A 20,026-nucleotide genomic window follows, 5' to 3' on the forward strand; every position below is an offset into this window, starting at 1 on the left:
TGTGCTCAGTCTAATGTGTTTAGAGGTGTTGCACAGTGTGGGCTGTAGTCGTTAGGAGCGAATTCCAACTTGGAGAGAATTATGCAGCGCTCAGTTCCTGTATGGGATAGCTTCGCAGTTACCCTTGACCGCAGTTTGGCTGCGAGGAATATCTGCATAGTTTTCTGTAAATTGCAGTTGTTACCTTAACTTGCATAGAACTTTCCTCAGCACATTGGACTTGCCTAACAGTATCATCATCATCAGTCCGACTATGCCCACTTCAGGGCAAAAGCCTCTCCCATGTCTCTCCAATTTTACCCTGTCCTTTACCAGCTGCAGCCACCGTATCCCCGCAAGCCCCTTAATCTCATCCGCCGAGCTAACTTTCTGCTGCCCGCTGCTGCGCTTGCCTTCTCATGGAATCCTCTTCATTATCCTTAAGCACCAGCGGTTATCTTGTCTTCACATTACATGCCCTGCCCAAGCCCATTTCTTCCTTTTGATTTCAACTTAAATGTTATTAACACGAGTTTGTTCCCTCACCCTCTCTGCCCGCTTCCGGTCTCCACACCTATAATGTTTCGTTCCATAGCTCGCTACGTTGGCCTCAAGCTGAACCCTTTTTGTTAGCCTCCACGTTTCTGACCCATAGGTGACGGTTACCGATAAGATACAGATAGCTGTTGTGTACTTGCAACAGTATGAAGCACAGCATATGCCTTGGTCATATAGGCCAAAATGAAATATGAAGTAGCTCAGGCAAGCCAATACGATGGGGGCAATTTTTGCAGACACAAGAGAGAGAGAGAAAAACTTTTATTCAGAATAGAGTACAGTAGCATGGCTTTTTGGGCTTGTTGGTACGCACACTGTAGCGCAGCAAAAGACGAGGACACAAGAGTTGTGGTGTTCGTCTCTTGTCTTTCGCTGCGATATATTGCATCAGAATAGAGTACTTTGCAAGAGCCGGGTGGTCGGCGCCTCTAGTCCAGGGCTGCACTGGTGGCAGCTGAATTGCGGACTCTCTGTATGATTGAGGCTTGCTGGTCCAGGTCGTCGCTGGTCAGGGCCTTCTCCCACTGCTCGTGTGTTGGGTATGGCACTATTAGCTTTTTGTTTGCAAAGGCTAATAGCTGCACCAGTGGACGTTATTGTAGTTATTCCCAAGTTAGGTATGCATTCCTCCTCAGGGAGTTGCTCCAAGTGCATTGGATAACACTGTCACCACTTGATTGACCTAGCAGTTCAGCAGAGGATTTCCAATGAAATAAGTAGTCCGGCTTTTCCGCTCCTACTCCCAACGTTGCATTAATGACACCTGCAAGGCACCACTCAGTGTTGCATCTCATCTGCTGGTCGAATTTCGATGTAGGCGATATTCTAGAGGACCATGTACTTTGCGATGTCCATGAATTTCGATGTAGGTGAAATTCTAGAGGCCCATGTACTTTGCGATGTCCATGCACGTTATAGAACCCCAGGTGGTCAAAACTTCCATTCACTACAGCATCTCCATAGCTCGAGTCTCTTTGGGACGTTACACCCCATAAACCAAACCAAACCACCAGTATTGTGCACGACCTTCAAGCCACCTTGATTTCCCCAGTGCATCAGTCATGCAAGCCTGTGGTTGCCATTTCAAATTTAGCCTTATTTTGCCATCTCCGTTATCCACTCTAACTCAGTTGGTAGAACAAATGCCCTTGTTTTGAAGTGGCCATGGTGCAGGGCCAGACATGCAAGAGTACCAGGCTTTCTGTGCATCCATACAGATGTGGCTATTAATTTGTTATTCCTCTTTAAATTTACTTCATTGTTAACCTGCCAGGTCATGAAACAATTTTCATCAAATGTTTTGCTGCCATAATTTTATGGCAACTTCGGCTTGCATAGCTGACCACAGATTCTATAAATGTACATTTCAGTACAAAGTAGAACAGAGAACATTCTGGCAATGCACCATACGAATTACAAGTTCTGGTGCTTCTTCAGTTTTGCTGAAATTTAGGAAACTTATGGTCCAGAACCTCATGATATTGCCATCTATTAGCACTAGTGCATTTTTGTACATCTGATTCTGTAATGGGCTACTGTTGCAAGGTACTATCATCATCCATTGCTTGCACAAGAAAGTAGAGCGCATAAATTTCACTGCTTAACCTAAATGGCACTCGGCCAGTTATCTAAACTTTTCTCTGCGCTTGGAAATACTCAGTGGCAGCAACTAAGGGCATTTTTTTTATTTTCAGTTGAAAAGTTTTGAGTCAAGTATCCAATTACGAAAATACAACAGCACAGGCGATAACTGAAACAATTCACCAATATGAGATTGGCCCCAGAAAGCTAAGCCATGCAGACATTTGAGGCTAGCTCTGCTTACAATCACCTTCCGCATGGGATCAGCTCTCGTATTGATACAATAGCCCCTGCAGATTACAATGCCAGATTTACCGCAGTAACCGTTAAACGGCTCTCGGCTACCAAACCACTTCCAATCTGCCCGAGAAAGGAACACAAGAGACACAAACACGAGCTTCAGAAACATTTTATATATTTACATTTTGCTTTGTATTTCACATCTAAAGGCACTTTTCACACAATAGCACATGTGGGATAAACTCTATAGCTGCCGCCCTGTTACGGAGGTACACCAGCCCGCCACAGCATGCAGGCAGGACCTAGCGGCACACAACAGGGTTGATGGATACCATTAAAACGAGCGCCGACGCTTTACAATGCCCTTCAACAGTGTTCTTGCAAACACGTGCACTTATCTTTGAACATCACGCCAGCAGCCCAGCATCGACCAAAGCAGCACATGTCATTCTCATTTCCAATACGTACACTCGCACTCAACTCTTATTCGCTTGTCTGTATTCCTGTGTGCAGTTTGTGTAACCAACACAATACCCATCAGGCAGCATCACAAAAGCTTACCTAGTGCGAAGGCTCTCTCATATCCTATTATAGGTCTCTTTACATTGTTAGTGCCGCATACGTTTGAGGGCCATGTACATAAACGTCTGGCAGCACCGCTTCAAAAATAATGCTTTCTCACTACACCTGTACAAGGTATACACGGTCAAGTGCCGATTTCTGGCACCCTGGCAGCAGCCCTTATCATGCAACTGTGGCTTGCCAGCATCAAGTGCCATACAATTTCAGTCAGTCAAATGGAGCACTTTTTTTACGCATTGTGCTCTGTCCACCATACTTCATGCAAACAAGCCATGTTGGGTTTCACAGCCAACATAGGAACAAGGGCCAGACCAGAGAGCCTGCCATTTCCCACTCGCAAATACCTTTGGCATGGTTGTTTTCAAGGTGAACAGCTTTGGTCAAACGTACACAGGCCACCTTAATAGATGACTTCGGCTGTTGCTAAGTGCACTGCGAGGCCCCTGTACTACTCAAAGAAATTTTCCTCGTTCAATGAAGCTGGGAGTTTGTAGGGTGTATAGCACTTCAGTACACCCTAGAATTCCTCTGGTCGGGCACAAAGTGGCCTGCGTAATTTTGACGAATGCTGTACAAGACAAAAAAAAAAAGAGCATGAAAATGTTTTGATGCTAGGTTGACAAGACAGACAGGGCAACGTCACAAGTGAAGGAGGAAATGTGATGCATGTCATAAAGCAGCTGAGCATAGATTTGATCACACTGGAATAAAATGTCGGCATCGCCGGCCAACTCTGTTCATTTGCGAGGCGGAATGTGTTTGAGAGGGCATTCAAAGTGCATAGCAGCAGGAATGTTAAGCGTGCCTTACTTTCCTTATATGTACTAATAACACTGCTTCACATGTTGACAGGCCACAATATGAGCATGCAATGCATAATTTGAAGGCAGCTTGTATGCAGCAATGAAGCCACTGGCCGCTACTTGGCCTCCTTGAATTTGAATGCGGCCTGGGAGATTCAGTAACGTACACAGGTATGTACAGTTGCGTAAAAAAAAAAAAAGCATGTGTGCAGCAGCTTTCAAGAGCAAAACTACTTGCAGACATTGTTTTGAAAACAGAAAAAGATTCCTAGCTCTGGGTATCCTTTTGTTACTACTGCTTTGTAGAAAGCTGAATAGAACTGCTTCCAGCAGTCAGTTCATCTACCATATTGGATCATTAACCACCTACGAGAATCTCTGCACCACACACAGCAGTCATTGTGTGTGCCACTCGCACACTGGTTCGCAAGTGTCCATTGCTGTGTGTGCGAAAGTGTGTCGAACAACCATGGTTATTGGGCTTCTGGAACACAACCGGCATCTTTCAGGAAAAAAATTGTGGTGACAGGGGAGCTGTTTGCCAACTCTGGCCAAGCACCAACCTTGTCATTCCTTCCTATGGTAGTTGCAGTGGTAGTCAGCATTCTCCGGCCATACCAATTGCAGAACTTTGCTTCCAGACCCAGTTACCTTTTGCCGCTGGTATTTGTAAACAACAAAGCATGATCCAACTATGAGCTCTGTCATTAGCTACTAGCCGCTCGCTATGGGCCATTTTTTTTTCTTGTAACGTGGGAGTTCGTAGAAAGTTTTGCAAATGCTATGACTGAAGATTGCTGGTCGTGGTACTATTGCATGTGGAAGAACAGATGACGTTAAAATGGAGATGCCGTGACACTCGACATAAACGGACTGCACAACGAAAATTCTGAGCTGCCCGAAGGAACATGCAGTTATTGCCTGTTGCGTGCTGGTCAGCTGATGGGTTTGATGCTGCTTCACTAGCAGAGTGATGACAACACCCTTTCCTCGAGTAGATATCGCGCACTAACACCTGCACCCGAGTCGTATACAGCGGTACAGCTACAAGACACTGACATAAGCATTGACACAGCGAGCTGTTGGAGCGATTCCAGGAGAAATAACCACAGGCGCGTCCGTCCTGAGCTGCATGCAAGCTGTAGACGACTGCCACAACTGCAATGCTGATGGTGTGCCAACAGGCTCCTCTGCACATTTGGAAGCCACTCGACCACCTGACTAATCACGCCAATGGAAAGGTCTAGCCATTTTGCTCAGTGATCTGGTCATGAAAGGAGATCCAACAGGCCTTTACAACATTACGTCTATCCAATAACTGGGCAGGTTATCCTACTCCTGATAATACACAAGCCTTTTGGTTCGAGTGAGGAAAATTTAAAAGTAGACCTGGGACAACAAGAAAAGTGAATGATTCACAGAAGTATTAAGATTAACTCCGTTTCCATTTCAAAAATTCAGAGGCAACAACCGAGTTCAAGACGGGAAATGCAATATCATCAATTTGCACCCAGGTAGCATCATTAAACCTGCATGTGATTCCCAGTGACCACCTGAACCACGCCTCACAGTGCCACATGCACCTAGAGCAATGCCTGTTGTTGGCACGCCAACAACATTGATAAAATACTACGACATCACATTTAGTGCGCTCAACTCAGACAACTTTAGCCAACTTAAAGATGAAAACAAGTGCTTTGTACTACACCAAGGCAATGTGCACAGAATTGTTTGCCATGACAGGCACAGCTCATCCTAACTGGCTAAACACATCTACTACTAAGAGCGTGCAAAACGATACAACATGCACCGATCAGCTCGGCTGTTCAACACATTCTTCCGAGTGGTTGACTCAATGGCAGTAGTGAATGGGGACACCCGTGAACAAAGCAACTGTGCATAGGGGTACATAGCCATGCATGCATAAAGCTGTGCGTCTTTGCTTTGGACATCCATAGTGCGTGAACGATCAAGTGCACCCCTTTTTGAACATTGAGTGCTAACCATAAAGGAACAGGCAGAGGAACAAGGTCAGACTCTTTCTAGATGGCGCAACGAGTAGCAGCATCAGGGATGGTATAATACAACAATTACATTTTGAATGTGGCTCACGCAATGCCATGGTTCACATTGTTCCCTCGTCATGAACTCAAAGCAATGGTATGGCATCACTTGAGCAAATCGAAAAAAGCTGAAAAAGAAAACACTTTAAAAACAGAAACCAAATTACACTGGCTCAGATAGGAGGAAGAAACGCACACAGTGCTAGCCACGAGAACAAGCTATAAGCACAGGTCGTATAGTGTCTCGTGCAGTCTCAATATCTTTGGCATCACCTAGCCGTGTTATCTTATCAAAACAGAAGGTGTGCACACTCCCCAATCCCTCCCACAAAGTGTATCCCGTGAGATAACCCCTACTTGGGGCTACTATGCCGGAAAGCTCCATCTCGTTCCTTGAACGAAAACCTTTATCTCGTATGGTGTGACCTACAACATACGAAATTGCAAGTGTGAGCTGAAAGGATCTCCCATGTCAAGTGCGAGCTGAAAGGTTCTCGCATGTTATAAGGTGGGGCTAATCAGCATGCCCTGCGCTGCGGTGTAGTCACGACTACAGAAAAAAAAAATGCATGCTGGATGGTTCAGGACTAGACCTCACTCTGAGCAAGCCCTTTCCCTATCAGCGCTAACTGTGGCGCCCATCAGGACCAGCGAAAATTTGGGAGCGCATTCCTGCAAGCATTCATGCACTGTAGGTCACACAGGGCAAGACAGTGCAGTTCACAGAACACTAAGCCACTTATATCACCCTCAATACAACTAAAATTGCTTTCCATATCCTCAGAGCCACACTGACGGCACGCTGTATAGCAGCCTGTATGCAAGCAGGACTACTCCATGACACAAGAAAGAGCTTGAAGTTTTTTTCACAGGCTATGGCTCCACAGACCTCAGATGCGGCAAGGTGGACCACAGAAACCATTTCGGGCAGTTATACAGAAATCACGAAAAATACTGAAATACAGACATTTCATAAGTGCTGCACTCGGATACATTAACCCCTCCCATGTGTGCAGAGGGTTCTGCACAACAGTGCTCGCAGATCGTGAGTTAGCCACAATGGCAGAGCACAAGTCTCCCAGACTTTCTCGCCCTCTCTCGGAGTGAAGTGAGTGACAGCTGAAGATGCTCTAAAAGAAACTAAAATGGTCTATACATACTGATGTGTAAAACAATACATAAAAAAGAACAAGAAACGTCGTGCACTGCGCACCAAATCGAACAAATAAAACTGGAAAGACACTAATGCACCCATCCAGGGTTTTGGCTCAATCAGTAAGCATTTTTTTTAATTTACCCCTAACACAGAGCACAGTGCTCAAGTGGGGAGATGGTTTCAATGCTGCTATGAGCATACCCACAGACAAGCTCCGAGCTCCCCAAACACCACAAAGTGCTGCCACAGCATCGGCGCGGTGCACACAAGGCAGCGCAAGCACTGGGCTTGTGTGCCAGCTCTTGCTCGCGCATTTCACTCCGGTCAGGCACCCGTCCTGGTCCAGTGTAGTTTATCAGTCCACCGCAACTGGCCACAAGGCCTGCGTGATACTACATAACCACCAGGAGCTAGCAGCGAGGGCAATCACGTGGCACACGCCCAGAAGTGTCCCTCATGTTCCAGCAGCACAGCTTCAGGCCAACTCCCGACTTGCCACTCTGGATAACGGCTCACGATGTCCTCGCTTCCCGAGCGACTTGGCCGCACAATGGTCAGGGTGTTTTCCAAGGCGTAGCCCAAGAGGTAAAGCTCGGGCTGCACAAACAGCAACCATACGTCACAGAGGTACTTGGAAAAGCAACTAACCATACCCATTCACAAAATGATACACCTGCAATGAACTATTAACTTGTTTGTCAAAATACAAATGCACATCTCTGAAAATGCACTTGCCACATGTCAGAAATGTGCCTAAGCCTAATACGTGGGGTTTAATGGCCCAAAACCTAACACAGGCTATGAGTAATAGCTGCAGTAGAAGGCTCCAGATTAACGTAGACTGCCTGAGGTTCTTTTAACGTGCGCAGACATAGCACAGCACACTGGCGTCTTTTGCACTCTGCCTCTATTGAAATGTAGCCACCACAGCCAGGATACGAACCACCAAGCTTGAGATCAGCAACTGACTGCTAAAGCCACCGCACCACCAAGCAGAGTTTGTCTAGCTCTGCAGTCACAAGTACGGCCAAAAAGGTTTCCTCTCAAGTTTCCCTCACTAGAATTTGCTTCCTCTGCCGTCGGCCACATGTGACATCAAGGGTATTCAACATCAAGACTTTGAAGCCACCAAGAAAGCATCTCAAACTGCAGTACCTCTGGAATGGCTCGATCCCTGCCGAGTTGACTGAGGTGGTTGACCAGGTACTCCTCTGGTGACGTTGTGGTGACTTGCGAGAACAGGACCGTCGCAAACAGGGGGCATGGGGCTTCGCTATCCTTCTGCTTTGAGAAGAGCTCCAAGGCGGACTTGAGCATGATGATTTTGATCGCCTCGACAAACTTCGCATCAGTCAGGGGGTCGGCGTTGAGCCTCTTGGCCAGCAGCGCCTCTGGGGTGGCTGTCAGTCTTAGCTGATCCTCCTGGAAGCACAAAGACGAGTAGAATGTTTATAGCTAAGTGAAAATACGCAACTAGTTGTAGCTAACATCTAATGCTATATTACCAGTGGTATAACTGAGGAGACAGAATAGTAACATGCCACTTTTATCAGCTATTCACAGCACATGTTACGGTGAGTAAAGCCAATTTGACAAGGAGTAGCAAATTACAACCCTCTTCATGCAATGTGAAATTAGCAAAGCATTATGCTGCCAGCTAAGGTTACAGACCAAAACAAAGCGAAAAGAACATGCCAGCAGTATAGGCCACACTTCTGACGCACAGTACCAATTATGCTCACTCTTGCTGCAACTACTGTCAGTCTCATTGGCCGCAAAAGATGGGAGGGACTCCAGTTCACAATCTGTCAGCACGGTTTTATGATCTCGCCCAATTTACGCCACGCATGCAAGATCACAAGACAGTCGCCGTGGCCTGTGTTTTCCCAGCCAGGCCTTTTACAGTGAAATCTCGATACAACGAACTCCATGAGACAGCCAAGAATTGTTCCTTATATTGAAATATCGCAACAACAAAATAACTGGGAACCGAAGTTGGCACAATAAAAGCTCATTAATTAAACTCCAAGGGACTGCAGAAAATGTCAGCATGACAAAAAAGCTGCAGCGGACTGCGATGACCAGTCAATACAATTTTTTGTGAACTATCTCTAATGCTAGACGACACCACTCCAAATAATCTCGGAGTCCATAATAATCTCGACTTCAGCTGCACACACGCCACCATGCCACCACGGCATTCGATGCATCTAATGTCATTCGGTCTCTCTCGATGCTACACGGAAAAAAATAATGTCATTCGAAAATGATGGCGTCGACGATCAGTGAAAAAAAAAAAATAGTCCAATTGAACGACATCAGCGCGCTTAAAAGATGTTTGAAATTGTTGTGCAGTGTTTCAAAAGCGGGTGGGAACATTTGTGTGCCGTATTATAAGCTTAAAATATTATTTGCGGCCATTCTGCACGACTTTAGCCATCAAAAGCCAAGCCAAGTACAAAGTCAACCACAAATCCGATAAATGTAAATAAACAAAATGGCTGACATGGCGGTGCACGGACACGCGCGGAGCTTGGAAATGACTTCTAAAAGGTGAACTGCTCAGTTACATCTTTAAGTGCCTTCGAGCTTAACAAACATGGCACGCCAACCAGCAAGAATCACGCATCCCAAAATTACCGACGGTCGCGGGAAAGACGCTGCTTCACGATTGGCCGCTGCTGTAGGCTGCTGAGACCGAGAGTAATAGCTATCCACGACAGCCTCTAGTGTGAACAGATTCACACCAACATTAACTTTTTTCAGCCGAACTAAATAAATGCACTTTCTAGGTTTGGCAGTGTGCACATTATTTTTTCGCGTAGCTTGCTCCTGCTGCGTATCTGGTGTCCAGAGTACGCATTCGGTTAGAGATCGAATGCGAATGAGTTCCCCTAACTCATTCGATGGTGAATGTCATTCGAACCTAATGACATTGCATGTTCCCGTGTAGCAGTGAATTAATGACATTAGGTGCTAGTGTCATTCGATTCGAATGACATTAAATTTGCTAGTGTGACAGGGGTATTACAAGTGGCAATATATTGCACACATTGCGTGTTATGACCTTTTTAGAATTATTTAGAGCATGTTGGCGAAATGTCCGTGTAATCTGCGCAGCCCCTTTTTGAAGCCCTAATCTTAGGAAAATAAGTGCACGAATTACGCAGTAAATACGGTATTTGAGTAAATGGTCCGTCACATTAGAAGCAGTGGCAACAAGTGGAGAGAGACTGCAGCCTCATTAGTCACTCACCAAGTCCTGCAATAAGGACAGGCACTCCCAGAAGCCTTGCAGGGTGTGGATGCCCTGAAGACTGCGATGGAAGGCCCACCCTTCGAGCCACGGCTTGGCACCCGGGGAGGATGTAGAGTCATGGAATCGCTGCGAAAAGGGCATGACATTCACGGGCCACACCCTGCACATTATGGCAAAGGTCTGCGTCAAAAGGGTCTCGCTCGCATGAACTCTCATTATGGCTTCCCGTTCCACTTGGGTTATTTGCATAACAAGCTGCACGACTAGCAACGACTGCGCATGAATAAAATGGCGCCTTGTACTTCATGCTTTTGTTTTCTAAACTGAATACCTGCATTGCCTTGAAGGTACCACAGCAGGGAGGATACAATGCATAAAGCATGCAAGAACAAACAAGCAAGCACATATCACAAAATACTAGATCATCTAAAGCATGAAAAAAGTATGCATCAAAAAATTTCAGTCAAAAAAGCAATCCTGTGGAGGACGAGGAACATTAAAAAAAATGATGAGAATAATAATTGTTGCTAAACAAAAACTTTTAGTTTTAAATCCTATACCATTGCAATCCATGTCAGTATAAGTGTACGAGAAAAAACTTGATGCCAAGATTTTCTCAGTACCAATGATGTTTGTTTAGACAGTGTGGAACATTATGGAGCAGCAGTCTAACATTTTGTGAGGCAACAAATGAAGCCAGGCAGTTTTCGTGTTTTAAAGAAACTTCTAGAGCAATAACATGTACAAAACGACACGGTTAGAAGGGAAAAGACAAATCAACACAGTGTGTCCACTACTAATCCTTTTAATCTAAAATATTTTGCATCTGCTACATGCAGCATGAAGCTCTTATGGTTATTTTGAAGGAACCAAGTTGCGCTATAAAAAAGACAGCCACAGGAAAAAGCCAAGGAGACAGACAAGAGCGCAAGACAGCGCAACTTGGTTCCTTCAAAGCAATGCACCAACTTGCCCAACAAGAAGTTCTTCTAAACTCTTATGGTTACCATGCCATGCCAAAGTGCTAAGTCTTCATACGGAGTGAAAGTAAAGCTAAAATCAAGCTCAGTCCAGAGTTTAGACACCTGGCAGATCAAAACCAGATTTGGAAGAAGTGCGTCCTGCATGTCCTGAAAACATGGTACTGCTCCGGCGTTGGCACAAAAAAAAATGCAAGGGCTTGTCCAGCACAGTTCGTACCTGGTAAACACCATTGGCGCCCCTGTGCCCAGCAAGGATGGATCCTCCAGACGCCAGAATCTGGAAGCCGGCTGCTCGGATGGCAGCGTATCCATCACTCTTGACCCTCCGCAAGGACCTCACCTCCAACCCCGACAGTGCAGCTGCAAGGCTCTGAAAGACAAGGATAACCTAAGCTTGCACCATGTCCCATCAAGAATAGCTGGTGTTCCTAACCACAATACGTTTTGGATTATGCTAACACCTTAATGTACAGTAAGGCATAAAGTGTTACTATAACAGTAGTAGGGTACATTAAAGGGACTATGAAATAAATTTATTGAGATTACGTAAAGATAGGCAATCCATCACTCGTCCCCCCAGCGCAAGAATTTTCGAGCTAGCATCAATAACAACGAAGTTATAGACGATTAAAAATCACGCTCCTCCTCTCCCCCCTCAACTCGTACGTGGGGAGCACCATAAAAAAATAAACAAAACAGCTTCGGGACTGGGCACCGCCCATGAATACGTCATTCGCTGACGTTCGGTTTACGACTTCCGGTTGTTGCACTCCCGAGGAGCAGCGTGCGTCGGCAGCGTCTCTCCGGTCTCTGCGCTTTCTTGGCTCCCGAACTCCCGGCAGAAAGAGGCGGCAGAGGTAAATTGAAAACATATGCGCGAAGGCAATGCCCTGCCTCACGCTCGCCCAAGGGGGTCACGCGGCGGCACGAGCAGACGATTTTCACCGCTACCGGAAGTGTGCCCGTGACGTCGTAGCTGCCGCGGCTCGAGCGAATGACAGCGTGTGGTGGCCTGCCGACGTCATGGGACTAGTGACGTCTGTTTTCCCACTTTTGGCTCCAAAATGGCTCCCTACAAAGACACCGAACGGCCCGCGAATTTTAAAAAACACGATTTTTTAAATTCATAATAAATTGCCGGCTCAGTTCCGAAGACTCATACTTGGTGTCAATGTTTCTGAGCATCACTTCTAACATTTACAAGCGGCTTTTAATTCTTTGCATGGTCCCTTTAAGATGCCTTCATTCAGTTATATCTGCCAAAAGCATCAGTGGAGAGGAATCATTTATCTGCATTAACAAGCATCTGCAACCATGTGTTCAAAAACGCCTGACCTAATACTGTGCGATCAGACTAACATAGTAACGATTCCATTAATGATGATGATGAGTTTTAATGGCCCAAGAGCAGCTTTGGCCAGGGAGCACCATGGCACAAGGTGTTCGGTCTGCACAAGGAGGGGTCACAGGCACACTTTCAAAGCACTTCACCCCACAGAAGCCGAGCACCAGGCCAGGGAACAGCTGTTACCCACTGGAAACCAATGGGTACGTGACGACACTGAGAATCAAACCCCGCACCTTCCGCACCCAAAGCTCTTTTATGTTATACTCTTTATTTTTGCTTTTGAGACCTCTCCTGTTTTTACCGCTGTACAGCCCTGAAGGTATTCTAAATAAAGGCAGCATTTACAGGTTAACAAGCAAGAGGTGACGTTGACACTGACAGCCAGCACAATAGAAACAACGCCACACACGCACTTGGGGCACCGATACTAACGTTTTATCTCTTGCAAGATGACTATCACACAGGATGTCCATAATGGCATGTTGTGAGCTATAAGGCCATCACAGTTGTTTGGACCTATGGTACACAAACAGCCAGCCAGCTGAAATGAAATCATTTTACACATTTCCAGCTCAGTAGCTGCTCTCATACAGAGGTACTTATTAGAGTGATGCCCAGAGCCTTGTATAGCAAAGCTTCATATGACAAAGCTTTGCATGGCAGCTTAAGACACCCAATTTCCTGCATTTCAACCTTGATTTAAATACCGCAAGCTCAGATTAAACAATATACAATATTCCAAGGGAAATGTAACAACATAAAATAAATATATAAATTTATTTTTGAAACAAGTCTGGCATATTCCAAATGTACAGGATTGCTGTTCAAGTCCCCAAGCCATAGCTATTTATTTATTAGATAACCCACAGTGTGATTTTGTGGCATTACATTGCAGCATTACTTCTGAGCAGTAATAGAGTCCGGCACTTAAGGCATTTACGCAGCAACCAAGGTTCTAAAGGGCAAGGGTGAAACTCCTCCTCAATCTTGAGACATTTTGAGCTTTGCGAAATGCTCGTAAACACACTTTGTGGCCTGGAAACTTTTGACCAAACCTGTGCACCTTAATCAAAACAAGAGGGTGGCTGTTGAGATTCAGCAGATGTCAATGCTCTGTATTCTCTTCACTTGAGCAATGGCGCTTGACACAATGCCCCTACAACAACCGCACATCGCAGCGAAGAAGTTCCAGTACACAATCCTACATCTGCTTTGACGACCATGCAGGTCAGACTCAGCCTTACGCAAGTTTGGCACCCGCGTGCAGTTCACTTTAAATGTTGGGCAGGCCCAATAACGCAAGAAAAGCGTTGTTTGAAATTCAAAATGTTTTACAGCGCAACTCTTAAGCTGCCCGTTTGTGGGTTGAGCCGTGTCGCTGCCATCTGTGTTACTGAGCCAAGCCCTAAATAAATAAAAATAACCGTAAAAATAAATAAAGCCACGAACAGATCAGCTTTGCTGGCCACTCCATGAAAGCACTCGGCTACCATCGCAGCCAATCACACCTCGTGCTAAATTGCAACACATTCTCGCGTTATGCATTGCACATTATTGTCTACTTGTAATACTGCTATCGAACTAATATACACATTCTCGCGTGCTGTACGGTGCACATAGTTATCTTCTTCACCTAAAACTACTATCAAACTAGTACTGCCGCAAGACATGCGAACAACTCAGGAAAGAAAAACAATGAGCCTACAGAGCCAGAGACATCAACAAAGCTGCGCTCAAATTGCGCATTAGGGAAAAATATAGTAATCGTCCTAAGAATTTTTTTTGAAGCGAAAAGCTTCACTAGGCTCGTCAACACTGGGTCTGGCGTGTGCCGCGATCAATTTTAGCCACAGCTGCGCATGCGCGAAACCGAGCGACGTCACACGAAGCGTAGGTGGCCGCTGCTGCGCAGCCGTCGTCGCCACCGCGCACTGACTCCGTCGTATGACTATTGCCACTTCTCCTCCTCGTCACCACTTTACCCTTCGCTGCTGCCGCGCGGTCGCCGCTGCCGTCTCAAGAGAAGGTTCTTTCGCAAGGCATTGCGACAACGCGTGAGCGGCGGCGGCGGCCATAGAAGAGGCAGCCATCCTCACCACCGTTTGTTTGACCTTTCGCCGCAGCCGTGCGCAGTGCGCATTTGAAAGGTGGGGTATATAAGACGCGCTTGCCTATAGAACAGGCGCAGACATTCGCCATGGAAGGAGAAGAAGAAGCAACAGTCGGACGGTGCAGAAACACTCATCCAGAAATGGTAGCTTGGGAGTCGGCTGAAAAGCAGCGAGAGCTTTTCGCTTATCCACGCTTAACCTTAGCTAAGCCACGGCCAATTTTTTTTGCCTGACTATTACTATTATTCTGACTATTATTCTGAAAGACACCAGCACCATGACCCTTCCCGTAGAAGGGTGCGAACACATTGTATCCAGAGCTGCAGTGCTTGAACTGCTCACTAGCTCAAGTGGATGGGAGAGCACGTGTGTCACAGAAAAAGGCACAACTTCATCCATTACCAGATTCTAGTTATCAAGAGATTTCAGATGACTAAACTATTCACATTTCCTTTGTCCTGTCACTTTCAGTGATGCCCGCAACAACAGTGCAAAAAAAAAAGGATGTAGCAGCAAGCACAAAATTACGCAATAACCGCGGAAAACTCGAGGCCCTAGTCGTACTTCTTCCCTCTTGCAATCTTCCCATCCTCTCACTGGCATTAATTACAGCTTGCACAATTAGTGGCACTGGCAGAGTTCTAAAATAAGGAAAAGTACCAGACCAAGAGCCAAGTCCATATGTAGAGGCTCAGTGCAAGCATCCCTCGGATACAACGGTACATCACTCCACTACATCAACCTAACAAAGGCAACTCTAGGGCTCGCAACACAAACCCAGCTTATAAATGCTGAAAGAAGGGAGCTTTCAGAGCAACCACCTCGACATTATCAATACAACTTCGCAATAGATCAACATGAACATGCAACATGAACCTGCTCTTACTGCATATAATGATGTAACACAGTGTAAGTGACCTCATCGTTTTAACCAATTAACAAGCACACAAATTCGCTCACTACATATCCAGTGTTGAGCAAGCTCATAAAATATAATCTTAGAAGCCAAACTCACTTTTTCCATTCCATCTCCTGACTGATGCCTCCGCTTGCGTCGAAGCCCCAAAATGTAGTCTGCCAGGGTCACCTTATCTTCGATGCAGATAAGCGATTGAGTAAATTCAAATTCCGACACAACGTCATCCTTTACCACATCCCTCAGATCATTTCCATTGGTGTCCATAGAAGTGTCCCTGTCACTGCTCGCTTCAAGCGACGCAAAGTCTGACACACTGCTCGGGCTTGGTGTGTTCTCCTCCGGAACCGTTGTGATCTTGTTCAGCACAACAGGTTCTCGTGTCATCGGGATCAGGGTGCGGTCCGACTCGGGGAGGCTCTGGTCGACCGGCAGCGTCTGGCTTCGCACCAATTGGCGCTTCCACAATTCAGATTCCTCGTAGAGGATACGCTGGATCTGTTCCCGAAGCGTCCCCGCATTGTGGATGTTGCCGCTACTGTGTCGCCGTACCACTCCGAGCACACTCCGAGGCTCGGCAGCATCCTCACTCTCCGAGAATTCACTGAATCCACCGAAATCCGTAGAATCTGACTCGTGCAGATGCTGCTGCTCGCTGAACCGCCTCGACACAGGTAGAGAGTCCCACTCCAAGCTAGGCCCCGATGAATCTTTCGCCAGCTTCTCGCTGTCCGACTCCAGGGAGTTCCCAAAGTCACTGCCACTGTCCGGATGAACATCAGAGTCCCGGACACTGTCGCGGCAGACTAGTCCGTCTATGTTCTTCTTGTTAACATCTTCCAACACAACGTCGTAGTTTTTTGGAAGCTTTCGGAACACACGGAGGCTGACCAAATCGGCATCAAGGTCCAGCAGTTCTTGCTTCGTGTCGTGGAGGACAGTCTCCAACTTGTCAATAGTCTCAAACGCTTCACAGGGAACCTCAAGAGGTGCCTGTGCCCGCTCAAAGATGCTTAGGTCCGACGCCTCACTGTCGGCAGAGAGTTGCCGAGAGTGTGAATTGCGAAGCCGCAGCAGGGCAGAGTCGGAAACCATGCCACCACCAAGGGAGAAGTCGTCGGTCTCTTCACCTTGGCTGTCAACGCGAGACGAGATGAGCTCCTCCGTGCGGCGGTTCCGCTCGCACAGGGATCCAATGCTGAAATTGGCGAGGAGGGAAACGGTGTCGTTCGCCCACGGTGTTGAGGCCTCGCCTCCACCCTCGTACGAGAGCGAGTCCAGTAAACTCTCCGGGTCTTGGGAGATTGAGTCGTCGGACAGGGGCGCCCGGTCGTCGTCATTGTTGTTATTGTTTTTCACCGAAGCCTTGAAATCTCCCAAACCACCGTCAGTCTTGACACTCGAGGTTTCTTTCTGACTCTGCTTGCTGGGACGTGGTGGAGGTTGACTGTCGTCCAATTTCGCCTTCCTGGAAAAACGAAAAACGCCAAACTGTCATCTCATGATAAGTACCCGAGCTATATGACCTCATAGCCTATTAGGGACATGGACTGCTCAACACGGGAGAAAAAAAAGAAGTCAAATTAAGGGAGCCACTAAGATTACGAGTGAAGGTAAAAGGTGAAACACACCAAGGTGAAATTGCAAAACGTTAAATGCAGCTAATTTTGAGCAATAAAAAGGCAAAAGGAAAAAATCCATTAAATGAACAAGGATTCGAACAGCCACCTGCTGCATACCAAATGAAATGCTAACAACACTGCACCAAAGCCCACATGCTTAGCACTGATACTAAAAGTAATTATCTAGTCCCATTAAATGCCTCTTTGCTGCCGGGTTAACCTCAAGTTGCAGTCCCGAGCTCTTGTGGCACCAGAATCTAAGCACCAAGGGCCAATCCTTTATAATCTTTCCTGAAATTTACAACCACCAGGCAGTCCCCCTAGCATGCAGCCAAGGCTCCTCAGCAAGCAACACCAACCTGTTCCGGAGACGAAGGCTTCCACCGCCGCTGTTCTTCGGTGTAATGTTGAGCGGTGTCGAAGTCTTGGGCGGTGAACACCCCTGGAAACGGACGTCGCCAGAATGGCTGTCGAAGCGCACGGGCTCATACGGATTGCTGGACCCAACACCCATGTCCAAAAACTCGTCGTCGCTCAAGAAACCGCTGCCACCGCAGCTTGAACTGCCGTCCTGCGCACACAAAGCAACACAGTTTTCCCATCACTGTCATCATCGTAAGCCCAGACCTACACTGCTGGACTAAGGCCTCTATATAGTCTTATAAACCCTGTCTGGCACCAGCTGTGGCTGTCCTGCAAGTGAATCTCCCCAAGCTCACACTCTGCCATCCGATCCTACATTACCCTCTATTGGAATCCACTCCGCTACTCTCACAAGCTATTAGTTGTCTGTTTTCCGTATCACATGTCCCCACCGACATTCTCTTCTTGATTTCAGCTCAATACCATCATCAGCCCAGTTGCGTCCACTACTCTCCCAATTATCTCCGGTTAACCTTGTCCTGTGCCAGATACAGCAAGCCTACCCCGCCTAACCTCCTGAACCTGTCTGCCAGACTCCCCCTGCCATGCTGGCCTTCTCAGAGTCCACTCCATTTCCCTAAGGGACCACAACTGGTCATCCGTTCTCCATATCACATGCCCTGTCCACGTCCTCTGCTTGATTTCAGCTGGGATATTAAATTGACTTCAGTAAATCACACTGATTTCTGCCTGTCCCTTAAAGTTACCCCTACTGCAAGCTTGCTGTAATGACTTCAATTCAGTTTAAAGCCTTTTCATTAGCCTCCAATGGGCAAGCACTGACAACATACAACAATTATTACATCTAGGATAAAGCTTACACACTTTTAAACATTTGAGAGATGACAACGAAGACTGGCAAAAAAAAAGACTGAAATGATTGAATCAGTGCGAAATACAGCTTCCATGCTCATTTTTGAGGGAATAATAAAACGATGAGCAATACGCACTACTCATGAAGGAACACAGACTCTCCCAGTTTTTTGCCAGGCAAGTTTTATGACAAGGAATCACATCGGATGTGAGTAGCACTTTGGCGTCATACCTGGCAAACCAACCTTGAGCTCTTACGGCCAACAAAAGTGCATAACCACAAAAGTGCACAACCACACCTTAGCACCAAATGAGAAACTAGTAGTCATACACCCCCAGGTCAAGACAAAAAAAAAAAAAAGGCCTTTCTAAAGCAGCTAATGTATGCAGATTTCTTGTGGAATGCAATTAGTACACCAGCATGAGCATGCCCACAGTAGTAGTTGCAAGGACGTAGAACAAAGCTTTCAAGAATAAACTGCACTCTTCTGTCTGCGAGGCTTCACTAGCCAGCGAGCTCAATAGCACTACAGCAAGGAATGTTACAAAATTAAAGAAATCTCTCTACTAGTAGACAGCAATGCAAACAAAACAGCGTAACACCTTGCAGTGCCACTTAATACCTTGCAGCAATGACGCTGATTATGATAGAAACCTCTCCAATGGTCACTAACTTCTTAAAGCACCAGTCACGTGCAAATAACCCAAAATGCTTCTTAGAGACCCTCTACTATTTTGCCAGCCATAAACCAATACAAACAACTTTCTAATAAAAAAAAATGTGGTGAAGTCTAGACCGACTCAAAGGAAAGCCAGGCACAAGAATTAAGGTCACAAAAGCACTGAATTCTGGGGAGCCAAAATATACAGTGCATGCAATTATCTTTGCAAGCCAACCAGACACTTTTGCTGCCCACACTGTGTGTGAACAATTAGGTAAGTTTTTTTCTTCAACCTGTGCTCAAGATCAAGGACAAATAACAACAGAGCACTAATTACTCAAGACTGGGTACACTTGTAATTAACACTGACTGTTCTCCACATTCGCAAGGTCCTCTTTGTTTAAGGTGCCACTACAAGCTTCTCAGTCAGCAGTAAATGCATGTAAAGGCTGCAAAACTTAAAAGCATGCACAGTAAAGCAACCAGAAATTGCAAAGTATATTAAACAGAGTTTTTATTTTAAGATAACCTAAGTTCACTGAGCATTTCATTTTTTTTTTAGAGTGATTGAACAGTTTTTATCTCCCTACTACTTCTTTAAACAAAAAATTCACATCTGACCGATCAGATCTGCACTTCATGCCACAAAGGTTGATGGTTAGGTTAGGTTTATGGGGTTTAACGTCCCAAAGCGACTAAGGCTATGAGAGACGCCGTAGTGGAGGGCTCCGGAAATTTCGACCACCTGGGGTTCTTTTACGTGCACTGACATCGCACAGTACACGGGCCTCGAATTCCTCCTCCAAAGAAATTCAACCGCCGCGGCCAGGATCGAACCCGCGTCTTTCGGGCCAGCAGCCGAGCACCATAGCCATTAAGCCACCGCGGCGGCCGCCACAAAGGTTGAATAAGACCAGTGTTCTCTTC

At 46.3% G+C, this 20,026-nt stretch overlaps 1 protein-coding gene across 6 annotated transcripts in view; it reads right to left on the reverse strand.

Annotated features, from left to right (window-relative positions):
- Positions 1 to 2,511: 2,511 nt before the first annotated feature.
- The window catches only part of LOC149365537 (uncharacterized), a 77,915-nt gene continuing 60,400 nt past the window's right edge, over positions 2,512 to 20,026 (reverse strand). For all 6 annotated transcript variants that reach the window (XM_089543752.1, XM_089543723.1, XM_089543733.1 and 3 more), the window contains 6 exons: positions 17,561 to 17,772; positions 15,679 to 17,047; positions 11,422 to 11,574; positions 10,219 to 10,347; positions 8,118 to 8,384; positions 2,512 to 7,559 (listed from right to left, as the gene is read on the reverse strand). In XM_089543752.1, the coding sequence (XP_089399878.1) occupies positions 7,389 to 7,559; positions 8,118 to 8,384; positions 10,219 to 10,347; positions 11,422 to 11,574; positions 15,679 to 17,047; positions 17,561 to 17,772 (2,301 nt within the window). In that variant the 3' untranslated portion in view covers positions 2,512 to 7,388. The remainder of the gene's footprint in view (positions 7,560 to 8,117; positions 8,385 to 10,218; positions 10,348 to 11,421; positions 11,575 to 15,678; positions 17,048 to 17,560; positions 17,773 to 20,026) is intronic.

Source organism: Amblyomma mixtum, chromosome 1 (genome assembly GCF_055824585.1).
Source record: "Amblyomma mixtum isolate Tamu chromosome 1, ASM5582458v1, whole genome shotgun sequence".
NCBI classification, from domain to species: Eukaryota; Metazoa; Arthropoda; class Arachnida; order Ixodida; family Ixodidae; genus Amblyomma; species Amblyomma mixtum.